Source organism: Martes martes (genome assembly GCF_963455335.1).
Source record: "Martes martes genome assembly, chromosome: 12".
In the NCBI taxonomy this organism is placed as follows: domain Eukaryota; kingdom Metazoa; phylum Chordata; class Mammalia; order Carnivora; family Mustelidae; genus Martes; species Martes martes.
This window is the reverse complement of record NC_137900.1, coordinates 85,303,554-85,323,660: the sequence shown is the minus strand read 5'-3', so window position 1 is coordinate 85,323,660 and position 20,107 is coordinate 85,303,554. Positions and strand designations below refer to the sequence as shown.

Here is a 20,107-nt window from a genome sequence, read left to right as displayed (position 1 = left end):
TTGATTACAAAATATATTTATGCCAGAGATGGCAACTTCTTTATAAAGTAAGGAAATGAAGTTTTAAACTCTAAAAAAAAATATAGTTGACAACATTCAGGGACAATTATCTTCAAGTTGGCTTTCTATTCTGCTTGTGATTTGGCCTATTGATGTAGGAAAGCGTTGTCTAATCCCAGCCCCCTCTGTTCCTAGGTAACAGGCAAAAACGGTGCCAGCAACAGCGGCCCTGCCAGGCCAAACCCATGTGGCTCGGTGTTATTCACTCTGATCCATATGGTCAGGCTGGAGATGGTCCCTGGAGGGGTGTTAACACTCAGCAACCCAACCGCCTCCCTCCCTTCAGAGCTTTCCTGCGTGGCTCCTGCTGCTTGCCCATGTGTGATTCTTGATTAATTTTTCATTTTTAATGAAGTTTGATCATGTTTATTATTTCTCATGATTGACTGCCTGTACTCCTCCCATGTAATTGATAAAGCCCATATTTCTTCATCTGTCTCCTCTTTCTTTAGGGTAAAGTTGCTAGATTGTGTGCCGTGGTTAATGCTAGATTTATTGGTCCCATTAGATGTATAAATTATCTCTCTTTCTCTCCACAGGAAGTTCTACAGACTTTGACCAAGTTTTGTTTCCCCTTCTATGTGGACAGGTAGTGTCAGATTTTTAAACTTTACTAGAAAAAAAAGTGTCAATAAACCTGCTATGGAAAATAAAAACCATACCATTCTTAACATTCCGTCTCTTTAACCAAGATTTAAAACGTCTATGTTTGAAGGGGAGTTGCAGTGTTCTCCTTTCCCGGGGATTTTATGGACACTATCAAAAAGTTTAAAGCTTGGAGCTTTGCATTGGTTGGTCTCTGAGGTGGATTTCGCATGACATTAAATTTTTGAATTTGGTTATCAGACTTGAACCATGATTAAGAATGGTTGGTATTTATTCCAATGCTATTTCATTCTTATTTAAGTATGAACATATTTAACTTAGGTAATGTGGTATTATTCCATGGCCTAATGAGTATCACATGGACTTTGTTTTTCTTTGATTCAACGTAAAATTTAGATTGCCACGGGCCTATCTTGTTTAAAGGTGTTCAGCTATTTAAAAGGCATGTCGCTTCATAGTATCTTGCATTTTAATTTTAGGTGGCTAAGAATGGTATCTCTGGGAACTAAGCATTTTCTATAGGTTCTATAGAAAAATATAACATCATCTGAACATTTTCTTAAGATTTTGCAATATGGTAAACTCTTGGAAAGGTGTCAGTATAAGAGCTCTAAGATAGTTAAAATAGTCTGGTGGATTTAAAAAAAAAAAAAGCCACTGGTTAATGGTAACAATTTTGGAAGAGCTTCTTTTTTTTTTTTTTTAACTGTATAAAACTATAACTCACTAACACTATTAATAAAATGTCAAAGCGGTCCTCTTAATCTTCTTTTCAAGAAATGTCTACTATGTGTTTCATTACATTTTAGGCGTATTATTTGTGCAGCCATTTGCCCACCATTTACTCTTTTAAATTTTCTCTTAGAGAATTGAACTATGAACTGTGCCTACAGTATGTCTTAAAAAGTCCACTTTTAGTGACAGAGGTTTTAGAAAATATCCCAAGTAATAACTGCCATAATAATGTTCTGAGAAAGCTAGAAAATGGCTCATCTTCAGGAAGAATCTGTCTTGGATTTCAGAGTACCCAAACCCGGCAGGCCTGAAGGATTTTAGTGGTTTTGAGTGCACGTGGGTAGTGTGCTGCTTGGTCTTTTCTACACTTTGTAGGAGTGGTGTCCTGCTTTGTTTGGCACAAACCTAAAAATGGTGTGAGATGAGAATTGGTAGCCAAAGGAGTTTAAAAGAGTACTAAAAAGCAGCACTGGAATGTTGCCAACCACTTATAATCACTGTTTTCCCTGGTTCTAACATGTTATTTTTAAGCCAATCAGCCATTGTAGTATTCCCAGACTTGGGCCTTTTTAAATCCTGGGATCAGGGTTGTTTTAGTAGTTAGTGGGTTGATGCTCAAAACAGAATAGCCTTAATTTTAAGAGGGTCAGTCTTTGTAATGAGAGTCCTCTTGTCTCTTTTTTCTCCTTTTCCTTCTAAAAATAGCAAGGAAGTAGGGTTTTGTTTAGAGACGTTTAATGCAAACTTCACATTTATATGTATGAATTAGCGATGCATGAAATTTCCTCCAGTCACTTATAAAATGTCTTACAAATTATGGCAAAGGCATATTTATATAAATTAATAAAGCTGAAATGTTTTCAAAATGTGGTTATGTATCTAACAAAGAAAAATAAGAGAATATATTTTTACATGACTTCTTGTAAGAGTGGTGATCTGTTTTGGATAGGTATTCTTTAATTAACTTTGTAAACTAATATTGAAAGAAATGCACAATGAGATTAAATCCACCCCCAACACACAAACCTCTCTCTTCCTCTCTCACCAACCACACTGCTCTACTTATCTACCTGTCTGGATGATTACATTCTTAAATGGAAAAAAAAAAGTAGGGTCCTTAAATAGTTTAAAATCTTTTTTTTGTCACCAATGTCCTGATGCCTTTTTGTTGTTAGAAGAATATTTTTCTTCTAAAAACATTTCTGTCTAGATCACCCTCCCCTAATCATGTTTCTCCTATTTTTTCATGAAATGATATGGGACAGAAATGTCTCTTTATGGATCTACTTTAATCCTTGCTTTGTACAGTGGTTCTTTCTTATATTTCATTATATTCCACCCCCTATAGGTGTCGATAACTTTTATTGATAACAAAAAACTCCACTTTATTTGAGGATTATATTTTTTCTCTTCTCTTTCCCCACTTTTAACCTTTGCAGACTTTCATGTAGAAGAGATAATAATGAAGTTTACTTACAATAAACACAAAGGTTTTAATGTTACCATTTTTTTTTTATCACTTTGCATTAGCACTGTTGAATGGCTATGCCCAAATTCTGGGGCCCACAGAGCCCCCCCCCCCAGATGTATTCTTGATACTGTTTGCCTTAAAAAAAAATATGTCAGCATGGGAGATGAGTAATGCCCTAGGTGATTACGTTCAAAAAAGAAAGCTTCCTAATCTTTTCTGTATCTGTGCTTTTCTACCCCAAGGAACAGTAATACAACTTTCTGACATTTCTAGTCTATATCAAGAGTGGGATTTTCACAGTCATCATCAAATCACCCGTTAACATTGACATCTTACTGTCTCTTGTGTTGTTTTAAGATTTTTCTTTCTGAAACTAGGACTTATGAAAAATAATAATGCCAGTATCTCTTCAAAAGAAAGTGCTTTCTCATGTATCACCTGACTTTATCCTCCTATCCTAAGAGATGAGAATAGGTGTTGTTATCTTCATTTGAAAAAAGTCTAAACTGCAGAGAAATTAGGATTTGCCCTAGGTTCTTATTAGGCTGCTGACATAACATAGATGTCCATCTCCCAAATTAATGAATACATTTTTCTGTAGAACATGTTGTGGGAAGATCAGTCACCAAATAGTGCAGAGAGGATGGAAATTTACATTTGAATTCCTAATTGATGCTAGTCAGAGTGCTGGCCATTTTCACATTAGTACTTCATTTCTTTTCCTCTGCGACTCTAAAAGATAGACGATGGTGGTAGCTCTTTTACAAAAGAGCAAAGGAAGGTTCCAAATGTGTAGCATTATGTTGGGTGATATGGAAATGGTATTAGACTTGGAGTTCTGCCCTCCATGTGTTTCTCAGTCTACTTCAGGAAGTATTATAAACACACTTCAAACAGTATCTCTCCAAAAGGATAGTGAGGTTAGGGAAGACTGAGATGGTCAGAGAAAACTTCTCACAGTGGGAGAGACTTGTGTTGAGTCTGCGAGGACCATAAGAAGCGGGTAAGTGGAAGGGAGAGCCTAACACCCCATATGCCTGAGGAGCAAAGCAGAGGAGAAACCATGAGTGAGCCTAGAGATTGTTCAGCCTGAGCAGATGGAGCCTGCTGGGCAGAGGGTGGCGTGTACTGTGAGAGCTGGGGCTCTGGCTACAGGAGGCCTTGCAAATGTGTGAGCATAAGACGAAATTCGTCTGGTTCAAACATCCCATTTTACAGAAGGGAAACCAAGATTTGTAGAGGTGAAATGCTTGGCTTATGGTCACAACTACGTAATAACAGAGCTGGGAAAGAAACCCATACTCTTATTCCCAGTCCAGAGTTTGTTCCCTCCCTCCCTTCATGCCTTTCTCTCTCTCTCTCCTTCTCTCCTTCTTTCTTTCCTTCCTTTCAGTTTATTTGCTAGAGAGAGGAGAGTGAGCACGAGCACACACACTCGCAAGCAGGGGGAGCGGCAGGCAGAGGAAGAAGCCGGCTCCCTGAGGAACAAGGAGCCTGATGTTGGACTTGATCTTGGGATCATGACCTGAGCTGAAGGCAGATGCTTAACCGACTGAGCCACCCAGGGGTCCCTAGTGCAGTTATTTCTACCGTATGCTGTCCCTGAGGCTCTTGGTGGAGAGGAGTCTTGAAATGACAGCAGTGAGAGATGTTATCACTCTCAAAAACTTATCCTTATTGGTGAAAGCTGTTTCTTAAAGGAAGGAAAAGAGAGATTTGTATACCATTTTGTACTGCGGTGCTACTTGGTAGCTGGCAACCTGCTTCAGTCAGAGCACGCAGCACTCGCTGGAGGATGGAAAAGCTCTTCCCCCAGGTTTGTGCTTATCCTCTTTTGGAACCCAGTGAGTCGGCTGTCATTCAGGTGCTCTGTAAATCCTCCTGTAACCCACTACGCACAGATGACACAAGCACAAAATGAAATGACATAATCTTTTAAGGATCAAAGGAAGGCATAGTTTCGTGATTTAGGATGTAACTACAGATGCAAATGTGATTCACATGCTATTTGCTGTTTCATTAAGTCTGTTATGTGCCAGGCGTTGTGCTGTGTTCTCCTGCTCTACAAATGTACACATTTGCAACTTACTATTACCATAATGCCATGTATGGGGAGAAGGACTCAGAGAGGTTCAGTAACTTGCCCAGGGCCCCACTCCCAGTAAGCCGTAGAGCTGCTTTTGGAACCCGCATTTATCTGACTTCCAATTCCCCCTTCCTTTTTCTACTTTATCATACCACCTCTGTTAGATCCATCAGACCATAACTAAAGTAACCAAAAGAACTTTCAAATTTTCTCTTTTTAAAAAAGATTGTATTTATTTATTTATTTGAGAGAGAGCTTGAGAGCGTACGAGTGGGGGGGGGGAGGAGAAGCGAGGGGGAAGCAGGCTCCCCACTGAGCAGGGACCCGGGGCTCGATCCTAGGACCTGAGCTGAAGGCGGCTGCCTAACCGACTGAGCCACCCAGGTGCCCCTCAGAATTTCTTTCAAAAGCAATGCATGTTTACTGTAGAAAAGTAGCAAATTCTGATAAGTGAAGAAGAAACCTAGCAGAGAATGAAACTGATGTGCTGGCTAGTGTGCTCGTCTATATTTGCCCAGACCTTTGCACTTGTTCCACATCCACACAGTCATCCTGCTCTGCTTTGCAAAACTGAATTCCTTTGGCCCACTTTCATCCCCTGTGTTTCATCCTTGGTTTAGTTCCTTGGTTTGGTCCCACGGGTTCAGCTGCGCCCTGTGATCATTTTCTACAACATTTGATAGCAATGAAGCATGTGGGCCTTACTGGACAGAACACTGGGAGTAGCAACCTGGAGGACCAGGTTTTCGTTTTTGTTCTGCCATTGACTTGCTCTGTACTGTGAGGCAAGTGATGTCTCCCCTCAAGGGCCTAGGTTTCTTCATGGGTAAACCGAGGGGATTGGATTAGATCTTTGCTGTTCCTTCTGGTTTTGCTACTTTTTGGTTTTCTTGTTATGATTCATTTGTGCTTTGTCAGGCTCATGTAGACGAGGGAGTCTAGTATTCTCTGTAAGTTTCTTGAGCAGATAGGTGTTGCCCTGTCTCTGGCAGTATGTGATCTACTCTTAGTCCCCAGACATCTTGGGTCAGTGTCATTCTTGCCACTGGGATCTTTGAGCTTGGAATGTGAGGAACTTGAGTCTTAGGCAGATGAAAGGTTTATGGAAGAAAACTTTGACGCTCATGTAACTTAAGGTTGAGATGTGGTAGTTTGATAAAATGTGATTCCTACCTGATGTCCTGCATGCACAGGTGGAAAGGAAAAGCCCTGCAGTAGGGCCCTGCAGTAGGGCCCAACAGGTAATTATCAGTAAGCTGTACAAAATGGAGGATCACAGAATGTTTGAGTTCCAGCTCTCGAATTTTGTAGTTTCAGGACAGTAATTTTCACCTTGTATCCATTATATGCTACTTTGTATACATTATTCATAATTCTCAAAACCGCTCTGCAAAGTTTTATTTTCATTTTGTAGGTGAGGCTCAGAGAGGTATGATAACTTGCCTGTGCTCACAGAGCCAACGTGTAGCATATCTGGGCTTGGAATCTAAAGACCTAACTGCTGCTTCTCCCTCCTGCGTCATGACTCTGCCCCTGCTGAGTCTTCTCCAGCAGCAAACTCTCTCTCCCTTTCATTTCCACTCAACCACTGCCTCATTGTCTCTTCTTGGAAGAGTTAGCTGCACATGTGTTTATCCCTCAGCCCTCTCCAGTCTGTCTTCTGCTTCTGTCGTTCAGTTAGAGCTTTTCTTATCAAGGTCCTCTGCAACCTTGATACCGCTCAGTTCACTACCCATTTTTCCTCTCTCATCGTGATTCGTGGGTACAGTTGACCAGACCCTCCTGCTTGTTCTCCATTTTTCCTTTGATGGTCTTTTCTCCCTGCGTCTCTAAATTGGTGCTTCTGGAACCTCGTCCTGGATCCTCTTTTGTTTCTCCGAACGCTCTCCCTAAGTGATCTTGGTCTTTACCATGGTGTTAAATAAATCTGTGTGTAGATGACTTTAATTTATAGCTCCAGCCCAAACTTTTTCTCTGATTTCCTAAGTAGTATGTTCAGCCATGTACTTGACATTTCTATTTTAAGGTTTCTCAGACTTAACATATCCCGAATGGAACTCTTAGATCTCCCCTCAAACTTGTCTTTTCTATCATGAAATGGTAATTTGCTGTCTTTTTACTCTCAGTACATCTGCAAGCCTGTCATTTACACCGGCTAGCTATAACTGGGAGCTGTCCGCTCAGCTCCATTTTCACTCTCCCTCCGTGAAGTTAGGCCTCCATCCAGTCTCACCTGCACTCGTGCACTAGCTTCCTCATTGCTTTCTTTGCTTCTGCTTCTTCCAAACTGTTCTCCACGTAACATTTACCATTGTACACTAGACTGTTTTTCTCTTAATGAAAACCATTCAGTGACTTTCGCACACCTTTACAAAAAAATCCTAAATCTTTTCCATGACCTGTGAGGCCTTGTGTATAATCTAGCTGCCGCTTAGTGTAGCCCCTTCACATCATGCCTCTTTCCCTTTAGTTCCCGATGTTAGCTGCAGTGGTGTCCTGGTGTCCGTTGAGTTCCTTGAACATGCCTTGTTTTTTCCAGCCTGAGACCCTCTGCCTAGCTCCTTCTTCTGCCTGAAACACTCAGGCCCCTTTCTGAAGGGGTTTTTCTGCCTCATCCTTCAGGGTCAGGGTCATTGTCACCTTTGAAAAGCTGTCTCTAACCTTGTTATCTGAGTACGGCCTTGCCTCCTCCATTTGCTTCTATCTTTGTTCCGGCTTTGGTTTCATAAAACACTGGTGCGTACAGCTGTGTGCTGTGTGGTACAGTTGTTTGTTATTCCTCTCTAGCTAGTGGGAAATCTCCATGGCAGGACAGGTGGCCAGTCCTTGTCCTGGTGCCCAGTGTAGTAGTTGCTCAGTTTACAAAGGGGACAACTAAACCCAAAGGCTGATAATATGGAGAATCCCATCTCTCCCTGGAAGATTGGAGTCACACTGTCTGTTGACATGCTTCATGCCGTGTATACACTCAGTGTGTAAATAACTTGGAGATAAAGCAGAATGCTGCTGGAGGAGCCTTGAATGGCTCACGGGCATTTAAAAGTCAGCATGAATTTTAAAGTTTGTTCCTTTTTGCCCTGGTTTTCCATATTCATCTAGTCCTGGGAAGCACAGCTAAGGGTGGTCTCGGCCCTGGTCTCCTGGGCATATATCTGGAAATACTCAAATTTGGTTTCTCTTGCTTAGTGGGAAGTGGTGTGTTTGATAAGACAATTATCTGGATTCCCACATACTTGAGTTCCTTTAATAGGGTTGCAAGCTGCAGGTGAGGGAAGGGTTTCCTTGTGTTTAGTGTAGCCTGGCAGGGAATTGGGCTTCGAATTCTGTGTTAGTCCTGATACTTTGAAAACAGCAAACAAAACCAAAAACAGCCCTGTGTCTCCATTTTCCCATCTTAAAATGAGATGCTTTTTGCAGTTCCTCCCAGTTTTAATCATCATGAAATCTCTGATTCCTGTTAAAAAGTTACAGATTCTAATACTGGAGGTAAACACGAAGCCTGTAGCCTTTAACGAAGCAGACCCTTTCCCCAAAGTCATTTTTTATGGAGAAAGCTTGAACACTGTCCCAGAGCGCTGCAGCAAGCAGAGAGGGAATGACAGATTCCTTGGAGGTTCCGGAGTCTTCAAGTTAACCTCTGACCGCCCTTGCCTGGTTTATACTTGATTGGAAATTGTCCAAGGAGAAAAGATTTTAGGGTTTGATGGTTTGGGCCCGCCTTTGTTTGTTTGTTTGTTTAAATAGCTTATACTTCACCCTGTTAGGAATTAGAAAGGTGAGTCAACTGAGAATAACAAGTGCTCCCTCCTAAGCTGTGACCCCTCCCCCACCTACGCCAAAAGAATTTTGTTCACTTTACTGAGTGCAGGAGCAGCTCCCTCGGTCACCCAGAGGACTGTCCTTTACGGAAAATATGGAACAGAAGAGAGAAAGGCAAACTTCCTTTCTCCGCTCATATAAGGGTTACAAATACGAGTCAGTGGGGAAGATTCTGAGCAAATGCATGATTTCAATATGAATTTTTGTTTTCCTTTAGATGGTAACTTAACAGCTTGCATCTCTTTTATTAATTGTTTTGTATTATGGACTGGCCTTTATTGTAAATGCTGATCTCACTTATTTCCGAAACCTCCTTTGGGTTGGGTAGTAGTTTCTCATTGTTATTCCAGGTGAAGAGACTGCAGTGCTTAGAGGTTAAGTAACTTGCTAAATGAAGGCCCAGTTAACAAGTGATTGAATTGGGATTTGAACCAAGTAAATGAGTAATGAATCTTTCTTTGAGCCTAGGATGTCACTAAAAGCATTTTCAGCATTTTTAATGGTAGTGAAAAGATAATGGGGAAATTAATGACACTCAATTCACAAACGAGTTGTGTTCATTCTGTGTCCTTTTCCTAGAGATTCTGAGTGTTTTCATTCAGTCCTATCAATACCCTTTCCTTCTAGGATGTTTCATTTCAAACATTCTAGAAGGGAAATCAGACTCTGAGTTAAAATAATGAACAGTCATATTTTATATGCTCACATAATAATATTTCACAAAAGCATGACCTTATTTGCAACTTAGAATCATTGTGACCTGTTGCTTTAAATATTTTAATAATTCAAGTTTTTCACCTCCCCCAGTGAGGCCCACTTTTCTCCCCAATCACTTTAATTATGTGAGCTAGAAACCTGTTTCTCACACATCTTCAGTCCTCAACCTTGTTAAAATTAATCATATAATCCCTCTTTAAAACATAGTATTAAATCACCATAGTAACACAGTATCCAAGCTTTATTTATAAAGCATAACAGCCATAAGAAGGTAGAGTTTGGTGTCCCCTGGACAGCTCTATAACTTTTATAGAAATGTGTTCCTCCTTCTGGCTTGTGTATGGCGGAGGGATAGCATTACTTACACCTGTTTTATTACCACACTGCTTTTAAATTGCCACCTTGTTTTCGCTCACCTTCCTAGTTAAACAAGGAGAGTGGAACACTTTCTTTTCTTTCTGAATTATTTTCTTGCACGCTCTAACCACTCTCTAGGGAATGGAATTGTTTCCTTAAACATGACCAGGTAAGGTCCATTGACCTTTTTTGTACTGGGATGCCTTGAAAGTCTCCTTAATTTTCATTTGCTTATGTGGTTTCTATAAGGGAGTTTTAGAAAGGAAGGCTATCCATATTTGAAAAACGAATTCATGTCGTATCCAAAGACCCAATAAGTCTGCCTTTGGAAAAGGCCTAGTGAATGATTTTCATTTCTGCTGGCAACTTAGAAAGTAAATTATAGGTGAGAGCACTGATTTGAATATTTTGTCAATTTGAGAATATTTTGTAAAATACAATGTACGTAAAATACAATATAGGTTAATGAGTTCCTTTGAATAATTCAATGTCAAATTCCAAAATACTGTGTTAGCATAAATTTATGTATTAGGATTTGGAATAGTTAAGTTTTTAGAAAGGAATCCAAGCTAAGTGGTAAGCTGATTTTAGAAAGTGATCTTTAAAACATTTTGCACCTGCAAATCTAGTTTCTAGGTTAATCTGATTAGTAGTGTGCTTTTTTATTGCTTGAAACATATTTCCTATTTTATGTCACTCTTATCTGTGGCATCTTACTGAATTTTGTGTTCATGTGGGAACTTTTAGCTTTTTTTTTCTTTATTCTTTCTTTAAAGCCCGTTTCTATTTCTTAGCACTTCACATTAAGACGTTGGGTATTTCGGGGTGCCTGGGTGGCTCAGTCATTACGTCTCTGCCTTTGGCTCGGGTCATGATTCTGGGGTCCTGGGATCGAGCCCCGCATCTGGCTCCCCGCTTGTCAGGAAGCCTGCTTCTCCCTCTCCCTCTCCCACTCCCTCTGCTTGTGTTCCTGTTCTCTCTCTCTCTCTCTCTCTCTGTCAAATAAATAAATAAAATCTTAAAAAAAAAAAAAGACATTGAACATTTCTGTCCTGTAAAATGTATGTTCCTCATAAATTCAAAAATTCTGCAAGACGCAGGAATGTAGGAAAGTAGTAGCTAACCTTGCTCTCTGGAATGCAGCATCTCCCCTTAGAAGCTCTGAGAACAGGATGCAGTTACCTACCTGGTCAGTCTTTCCGTTTCCTTTTCTGTAAAATGGGAATATCGTCTAACTTCCGGGGTTAATATGAGTAAGGGAGATGCTATTTATCAAGTGTGTAACTTGATGCCTGGCACGAAGCGGACACTTAAATGCTGTTGTCATTACTGTCTCCCCGACTAGGCGAATGGCCGGGGGAGCGCCTTTATCGGCAAGCTGGCAGAGTAGGCTTTGGCATCATAAAGGCCTGGGTCTCAAACACAGCTTTTTGTGGCTTCCCAGCTGGCACCTTAAGCAGTGCTGCTCTGGGCTATTTCCTCGTCTATAAAATGAGGTGAATAGAATGCTCCTTTCAGGATTTGGGGGGATGATTAACAGGGCTACCTGCCTGAACTCAGTAAGCAGAAGGTTTGGTAGCTACTTGGGTAGGGAGGTGGTCACTAGTATGGGCTGCTTGCTGTCTTTTTTTTTTTTTTTTTTTTTAACTAGCTCACAGTCTGTTTCCTCGAAGTGTGTAAATTTCGAGTTCATTTACAAAGAGTTCCACTGAGAAAGGAAATGTTACAGGTTCAACGACTTGTCATGATCAGATGCTTTATCAAGAAACTTATTGCACATTCCTTTTTCCCCCTTTGTCCTGTCTTTGCTGCAGCCTCACAGTGAGCCAAGTTGGCCAGAACTTCACGTTCGTGCTCACTGACATTGACAGCAAACAGAGATTCGGGTTCTGCCGCTTATCTTCAGGAGCGAAGAGCTGCTTCTGTATCTTAAGGTAAGGGAGAGTGGCTTTGACTATTGGCTAGTTCTGTGAACCAGTGTCAGCCTTTGCGTCGTTCCTCTGTCGTTAAATTTTCCAGCTGTTCTTTTTATTTTCCTGTCTGTCTCCCACAAGTCACTGCACTTGGGGAGAAGGACTTGGCCGTGTCGTTCTTGCACTTTAAGTTCTGCAGATAATTGTATTTATGTATTTGCATCACATCCCTTGGGTGGGAAAGGGATCGTTGCTTCTGTGGAGTATGTGGAAGCCGGGGAGTCAGCGTGGCTTCAGTTCCTCCTGCTGTTATCTGGAGCTGTCAGAAATTAGCCTGTTAGGCTTTCCCTTGGACATTTTGTGTATGTAAGATTATTAATAAAGTATGTGTCTGTAGCTCAGGACGTCTTGCAGACACTGATTGTGTCCTCCTCAAAGTAACACCCTTGCCCTCTGTGGGTCAGTGAGGGAGGAACTCTTTCCCAACTTGGCTACTTCTCTAGAGGTTTGGAAAAAGTACAGAATCCTGGAGGAAGGCTTCTTTAGGTCTTCTAAAGCCTCCTCATACACCAGAGCCACGCTTGCTCAATGCTCTGTTTCCTCCTGCCAGAGAGGCAAGGTGTGTTCTGGGGTGGGAGGACGTGTGGAAATCCGATTTTGGAGCTGCTGGCTCTGGGGGCTCCTGCTGGGCGCCTCCTCAGGGGGGAAGTAAAGGCATCCCACACACTCTCCTCTCCGTCTGCCTCGGTTAAGTAGGTGTCAGAGGGGCCTGCCTCCTGTCTCTCTCTGCTCGTGTGGAGCAGCCCAGGGCAGGCCAGCGGGGAGGTGCCCCTGACAAAACCCGGGTCCCCAATCTTGGGCTTGTGCCCAGGGATAAAAGGCCAGGCTCTGTGAATTCCAGAAAGAGTGGTTCTCTGGTACATTCATTTTTGGACTTTCTTCTTCTCCTTACCAAGAAAAGACCTCCCACCCCAGCCCCCCAAAGACACACACACACACACACACACACACACACACACACACACTCACACCGCAGGAGAAAGAGGGGCTGACTTTTGAGGTGCCTCTGCTGAGTAACTGTCAGTCTGGGCTATTGCGTTTGCGTTTCTCTACACGAATCTTCTTGTTAATCAACAAAGTCAGCTCTCTCCTTCACCAGGCTTCACATCTGTAATTCAGGCCCTCGAGGGCAACTGCTGGAACAACCACAGGAAGGAGGGACAACCCAGATGGTCTGCGAGGTTAAGTGGTGCAGCTGCTCTCAAGCTTGCCTCAGTAGCCCAGGCCCAGGGCTTACCTGCCCAGAGTATCGGAGTCGGATGTAAACGATTCTTTATTTTTTTGATTCAACAATGTTCAATTTTTGTTTTTTCTTTTTTAAATAAAATTTTCTCTTCCATTTTTGCTTAATGTTCGGTTTCAGCCTTGGCCAGGGCACTGTGTATTTATATGGTCATTTAGAGGAGATGAGGGTGTAAGACAAGTTCTTGAAGTTTTGCAGAAAGGTTTTTGTTTGTTTTCTCAGAATATTTGGGTTTACAGCGTTTCTTCTTTTGAAAGCTGGGACGTACTCCGAACGGACACTATCAGAGTCATTCACATTTCTGGGACTAGGAAACTGTTTATTTAAAAATTTAAATTTAAAAATTGCTCTCCTCTGATTCCAGTATTCGACTGCGTGTGTCTGCATGGAGGGTCATGGGTGTCATGCTTACAAAAAGCTGGTTGATTAGCTTTCGTGCTGCCATCATTTAGAATGAAAAATAGCAGCCATGGGTGTGTTTTCTATCCGTTACACTAGCTTGGAACTGCGGGAAAAGGGGGTGGGTTAATTCATTCATTTGTTTGTCAGCCCTTAATTGAGTGCCTACTGTTAGCTAGTCCCTGCCCTTGAGGAGTTCCCAAGATTAACTGGGGAGATGGATGATGCTGCAGAATGCTATATATAATGCACAGGGCAATTCCATGGCACGGTGGCTTCTTACTATTGATATTCTAGTGCCAGAGGATAGTGACTATGGTTAAAAATAGAGTCCAGATAAATTCTGGGCCATGGGTAGGTGGGGGGGACTCACTTTAACTCATCCAGCTTGTGCGTATGTGGAAGGTATGCCCAGTGGCACTTCCCCTGTGGCTTGGATTGGGAACACTGGCATATGAATGGAAGGGTCTGCTCTTAACCTTGAGTGACTGGTTGGCAGCGTGTTCACTGGAGAGGTCTGTCGGGAGAACACAGGTGTTCTGTTGGCACTGTTGGTCTCCTTGCCATTTGGAAATGCTTGGACTCTCTGCTTTTTTTTTACCCCCCAGGTGCTTTCCCATTAGTTAACCGGTGCCTTGAGGTCCAGCCACTGTTCTCGGTGTGCCCAGTCCTCTAACTAGTCTGTTCCTAAGCCACCTCTGCTTTTGCTTTCCATTTCTTCCCATGGGAGGCATAACTTCTGGTGATGGTGTCTGTGCAGACATAGCCTCCCCAGTTTCAGCATTTAGCTTCTTAGGATCACTTCCTCTCTGACTGCTCTCCCAGGCTCCTGTGCTTTCTGGCCCATAGGAGTTGTTGGACCTTTCTGCCTTCACACATTTATCCATCCACCCACAGCAGTGTTCTCCAGGCAGAGGTAATCATCCTCTCCTCTGGGTGCACCCAGCATGCTCTGTGTACTTCAGTCACACACTCATAAACCTTGAGCTTCTTTTTACCTCTTCTTCCTGTTACTGTGACATTAACTCTTTAAGGGTAAAGACTGTGTCTTGCACAACTTTGTATCTCCAGCACTTAGTGCAGTGCTCGGCCAAGATATTGTGTGCGTGGCTTTCAGAAACAGGGGATGTATTCCATTTGAGTGGAAGAACAGGACGCTAAAGGCTCTGAGTGAGAGGACAGGCTTTGTGGGACACCAGTTCAAGAGAAAATGTGAAATACAGTTATTTATAGGAAGATGTGGTTCATATTCTCAAACTTATCTCTGTTAGTTGTAAGAGGTGTATCTTTGAATCTCACCAAGGAGATCTAGCTGTTGAGTGACAGGCATTGTGCCCATAAAGGACTAGGCCCGTGTTAGAAAATGTAAACTTCATTTTGCGGTGAAAGGTTCTTAGACATCCTTTATACAGTGTACGCTTGGGTTCATTGTAAGAAGCATTGTCTTTTCCTTCCCCCTAGAATGTAAGGTCCATGAAGCCTGGGAAGTTTTATCTGTTGTGTTCACAAATGTACCCAAAGTATATTGAGGAATGTCTGTGCCCAGTAGGCACTTAGTAATCCTTGTTTTATGAAGGAAAGAATTCCTGATCCATAAGCCCAGTGTTGAAGCATCTTTTAAAAGTTGGTTTGAGGGGTGCCTGGGTGGCTCAGTGGGTTAAGCCTCTGCCTTCGGCTCTGGTCATGATCTCGGGGTCCTGGGATGGAGCCCCGCGTCGGGCTCCCTGCTCAGCGGGGAGCCTGCTTCCCCCTCTCTCTCTGCCTGCCTCTCTGCCTACTTGTGGTCTCTGTCTGTCAAATAAATAAATAAAATCTTTAAAGAAAAAAAAGGTTGGTTTGAATTCTTTCACCAGCTAACTTTGACAGAAATGTAGTTGTCCTAGAGTATAAACAAGTCTCATTAACACAAATACCATGGTATGTAAAGTCAAATGAGTTAGGTCTTCCCACAGTTGACTAGTTCTTTGTATTAAAACGTTTTACTTTTCCTCGCGATTGGTCATAATATTATTTAATTCTGTGCTGCATGGTAGTCAATATGGGATTAAAAGCACAGCTAGGAGAACAACGGTTACGGGTAAGTCCGTCCTCATTACCTTCCTCTCACCCAGGAGCGTGTGAGAGTGTGGTGGCATTTGCCAGTAGCACCAGCTGAGTCTGATGTGTGGTATAAGCATTTACCTCTGAAGTCTTTCAAAGAGCATAAAGTGACCTAGAACCATAATTTTTTTCACAGCTTCTGATTCGTTCGAATGACCCATGTTCCATGAAGGCTAAACTGTAATGAAATACGTTATTTATAGCCAACTTCTGGTTTTGGAGGGACAGGAAGAGCCTGAGTTCAAAGTCATAACTGCATTGTTTGTGGGCAGTGGACTGTGGAAGAGATGTCATACAATAATTAAATTTCTTTACTCTTTATAAAGGAACTTTAAAAATAATTATGTTCTACAATTTTCTCCTTTATGTGTAAGAATCTTATTTAAGTCTTGAGGAAGTTTGAGGTGCCTGGGTGGCTCATTTGGTTAAGCATCTGCCTTCTGCTCAGGTCATGGTTCCAGGTCCTGGGATTGAGCCCCGCATCAGGCTCCCTGCTGAGCGGGGAACCTGCTTCTCCCTCTCCCTTTGCCTCTCCCCCTGCTTGTGTCCCTCTCTCTCTCTCTCTCAAGTAACTAAATAAAATATAAAAAAATAAAAAATATATATATATGTGTGTGTGTATGTATATATATATATATATATATATATATATACACACATACATACATACATACATACATACACATACACCCATATAAAACTGTTCAGGACCTGTTATACATTTTGGGAAGAAATAACTTGTTTCATCAAAACAATATCTAATTTTTTTTAATGTTTAAATTGTTACTCAATTAGGAGGTACCTTAGTACCTAGTATATACCAGGAATGAGCAGTGTGTAACATTTGGTCTTTAGCCTTTGTTTATCCCAAAATAGGCAATAGGTTCCCCCATGAGAACCTTTCAGATATCCTGTTCATGCAAGATTTTGATGAGCTGAACTTTTAAAACTTGGTCTTACAAACTGAAAATAATATGTACTTTTGGTCTTTTACCAAATTTAAAATTTAATGTGCTTCTGGGTGCACCGTCCCCTGGACACCTTGGATCTTGATACCCACCTCCTATCTGTTTCACTTTGGCCATCCTTTGTCTCAGGAGCCACCCTGAGAGTCTTTGGGAAGGGACTAAGTAAAGAAGCAAAATACACTAATAAGTTCTATTTTTAAAAAAAATATGCATGTGCAGGTTTCCTTGGGGTCACTGGTTTGGCAGTGCCCCTCTCGGGCTTGAAGAATCAGGGAAGTGTTGCTAATAGTTTCCAGTTAAACTGGATCTTAAGGAACCACTGGGGGTTGAACTGGAGGAGAACTGGAGGAGAATTTTGTAGGCAGTGAGAACTGTCTTGTTAAGGCCTAGAGAATGAAAGATATGGCAAGACGGAACACCGATGTGATGGCGTTGGCAGGAGCTGATGCCATAAATGTCTTGGAGTTGGGACGGGTTGGGAAAACCCTTGTGGGACATGCTCAAGAATTTGGATTTACCCCATAGCAAATGAGCATCATCGGATGATAGAGCAGGCACTGGAAACACTGATGTTTGTAGACCAAAGGGAAAATGGCTTTTTGTACCTGCAGTTGCCATCTGTACCTGCTTGGGATTTTCTGGCCATTGTTAGAGGGACGCTGCCCAGCACATTGGGGGTACCACACTGATTTAGATTGGAATTTTCAAGCCTCGACTTTAGGTTTGTTTGTTGTCATTGTTTTAACAATGAAATATGTTCCTGGGACCCTGTTGGGGAATTCTTGTCCTCCTTTCCATGCAAGTTGGCATACGGGCTTGTGTTTAGACATTAATTGTGTTAAGTGATAACCATCTTCCTTCTGGAACACTTTCTGACTTAATGGCAGACACAACTATTACGTCCTTTTTCATCCGCATGGTACTCATTTCTGCTATAAACACAGAAAAGCTCAGTTTTCACAGAGGAAAAAAAAGGCTAGAAGTAATAAAAGAGTCTGGTTTTAAGAACTTTGGTTTCTCTAACTGTTCCAGTGTTTTTAAAACAACACATACAGTTCAGGAGAAAAATCAAAGGGCTCTTTCCTTAGGCAGGTGCAGTGGCAGAAGCCCTTTTGGGTGGATTGTGTGTTAGCTACTTTGGTTTAAAATAAGTGTGTGGGGGGATGGGGAAGGGAGTTGGGAAGGAAGGCTGTGGGGACAGCTCCCAGATTTTTACCTTGAAAGCAGGTGCTGCTGAAATATTCCAGAAACAGATGGAATCTCCTATTCTTGTTTTAAGCTATTTATGGTTGTCTCGCCTGAGGGTACCCTGCTATACAAAACGGCACAGCCTGATGTTTGAGGGCAGTTTGGGCATCAAAGCTGGGGCCCCTCTGGGAGAAATCAGCCTTTCTTCCCCAGTGCCTTAAGTACCATTTGGAAAACCTGGATCTTTCATACTATTAAACGGAAGACTTTCTTCTGCTTTTCGAGTATTTCCATCTCTCTGGAGCTGTTTGATTTCTTCTTCATGCCTCCCTGCAGAAGTAGGGTGGGAACAGTGTTGTCTTCTGAATGGTCAGCTGGGAGAAGGCTCCATTGCTAAGGCAGAGTACAGTTCTGCCCATTGTGGATCTGTGAGCAGCTGAACCCATGGGAGCGGGTCTGTGGAGGCTCTGGGTTTACAGTGTAGGGTTTAAGACCCTTTTTGAGATCTTTAGTATTTTGGAAGGTTTGCATGGGAAGTGTGCTCATCACATCACTTGGTGGGAGGTGATAACTTTTTTTCTTAATAAAAAAATGTACTAGTTGGGAAATGGTGCATGTTTTATTGCCACACAGATGCCTTCATGCTTAGAAACTTATAATCCTCTGGGAGCCACCACTCAACAATAGTAACAAGCCATACAGTTTTTAAAAAAATCACCTTTGAAGAGCAGAAAGGGAAATAAATGAAACTGTCCTTGCTCTCCTAGCGGCCTGCTGTTGGAGGGCTGGGAAGCTGGACAGTTGGAAAGACAGGTGTGTCTTCTGTGGCAGCAGCCGGTCTCAGGGCTGTCTTCCTCAGGAGGAAACTTCTCTCCTCCTCCTGGTCCTTTTCAAAGGACACCAGCATAGAGAGCAGCCTTCCCTTAAGCGATCTGAACCCACATTCTAGGTGTGGGAAACTTCAAGACTTTGGCTAAAAGAAATTCTTCATTTTGAGACTGAATGAGTTGGAGATTACAAGAGACCGTGATATTTTCTTGATTTGTTTTGAAAACAGAGGATTTCCTTGTCTTAAGGCTCATGAAGCTTACTACAGAGCAACAGGTGAAACTACTGTAGGAACTCCAGGAGGGCACTTTGGTTCTCTCTCCACCCCCCTACCCCCATATACCACTCCTCTTGCTACCTCTAGCAACTACTGCGGATGGTTAATGTTGTTAGTCCATCTTGTAGATGGGTAGACTGAGTCAGGACAACTCATTATAGAGGATTTGGAAAAGAGGGGGATGTGATCATTCGTTAGCATTTGATCTGCCACGTGGCTTACATAATTCTCATTTAATCTTATTGCAACCTTATGAAATTATCTCCATTATAGAGAAGTCGGGGCTTGAGACTGAGGGCCATAGGGTGACTTGTTTGAGATCTCACCAGGAGTAAGGGAGGGACTTTGGTTTGGAACCCCAAATCCAAGCCAAAGCTCATGCTCTCACCAGCTTTGGGCATATTTCTAGTAACTTACTTTTGGCCCTGATTCAGAACTCAAATTTTATTTTCTTGCCACCAAAGCAGCCATTACAAGTTTCAAAAGTTTTTTCATCTCTCTGTATATATTTAGTTAAAGGAGCCTTGATGGGTAGTTTGCCACTGCACAATGATTTCAGAGGTGAGCTGTCAAAAAGAGATCTTAGAAATAATATACCACAGCCCACCCTCGTTTTATAAATCATGAAATCGAGACCTGAAAAGAGATTTTTGTCCCAAATTCTTTAGCTGGCTAATAGTGGTCTTTTTGACCCCCCAGTCCAGAGTTTGTCCAGGATATGGCAATGATCCTTTCAGCTCAGGAGAATAAGGCCAAGGCCACCTGGATCTAAGGGTTTTCTAAACTCAGTAACCTCCAGTTAGCATCAAGGCCAGCGTCATTGCAGCCTATGTGAACTATCCAACCATATCATTATAAAGAAAATGATCGGTTCTGTTTAAATCTGAAGCAAAGTATGTTTGAATGGAAAACCAGTAAAACTGAGCCTGCCTTCTGAAAAAGTCTTAAGAATTCCTCCCGAGGAACCCTTTTTGGGAGATGGAAAACATTCTGCAGGAGAAGCCAGTTGATGCTTTTTAGTGGAGTTTGAGCGTCACCAAATATTTTGGGACCCTCCCCCCGCCTTCCCCCAAGCAAGCCACTTTCCTATAACAGCAACAACCAGCAGAAGGCATTAGTTTGAGCCTTATCTTTGCTTTTCACTGGGCAGGAGGTAGAAAGAAAATAACTCAATATGCTTCACACCTAAACTTGCCCTTTGGATCTAAGCTGCACTCTTATTTTAAGAGCAAGTTAGATTTGTGAATACAAAGAAGAGTCTGAATTTAGGTTGTCTGGCC

General features: G+C 42.1%; 1 protein-coding gene across 1 annotated transcript in view; it reads left to right on the top strand.

The window, feature by feature from the left end:
• DENND1A (DENN domain containing 1A) overlaps positions 1–20,107 on the top strand; it is a 494,905-nt gene that overhangs the window by 146,799 nt on the left and 327,999 nt on the right. The window contains exons 4-5 of the mRNA XM_080819425.1: positions 600–649; positions 11,666–11,785. Of these exons, the coding sequence (XP_080675551.1) occupies positions 600–649; positions 11,666–11,785 (170 nt within the window). The remainder of the gene's footprint in view (positions 1–599; positions 650–11,665; positions 11,786–20,107) is intronic.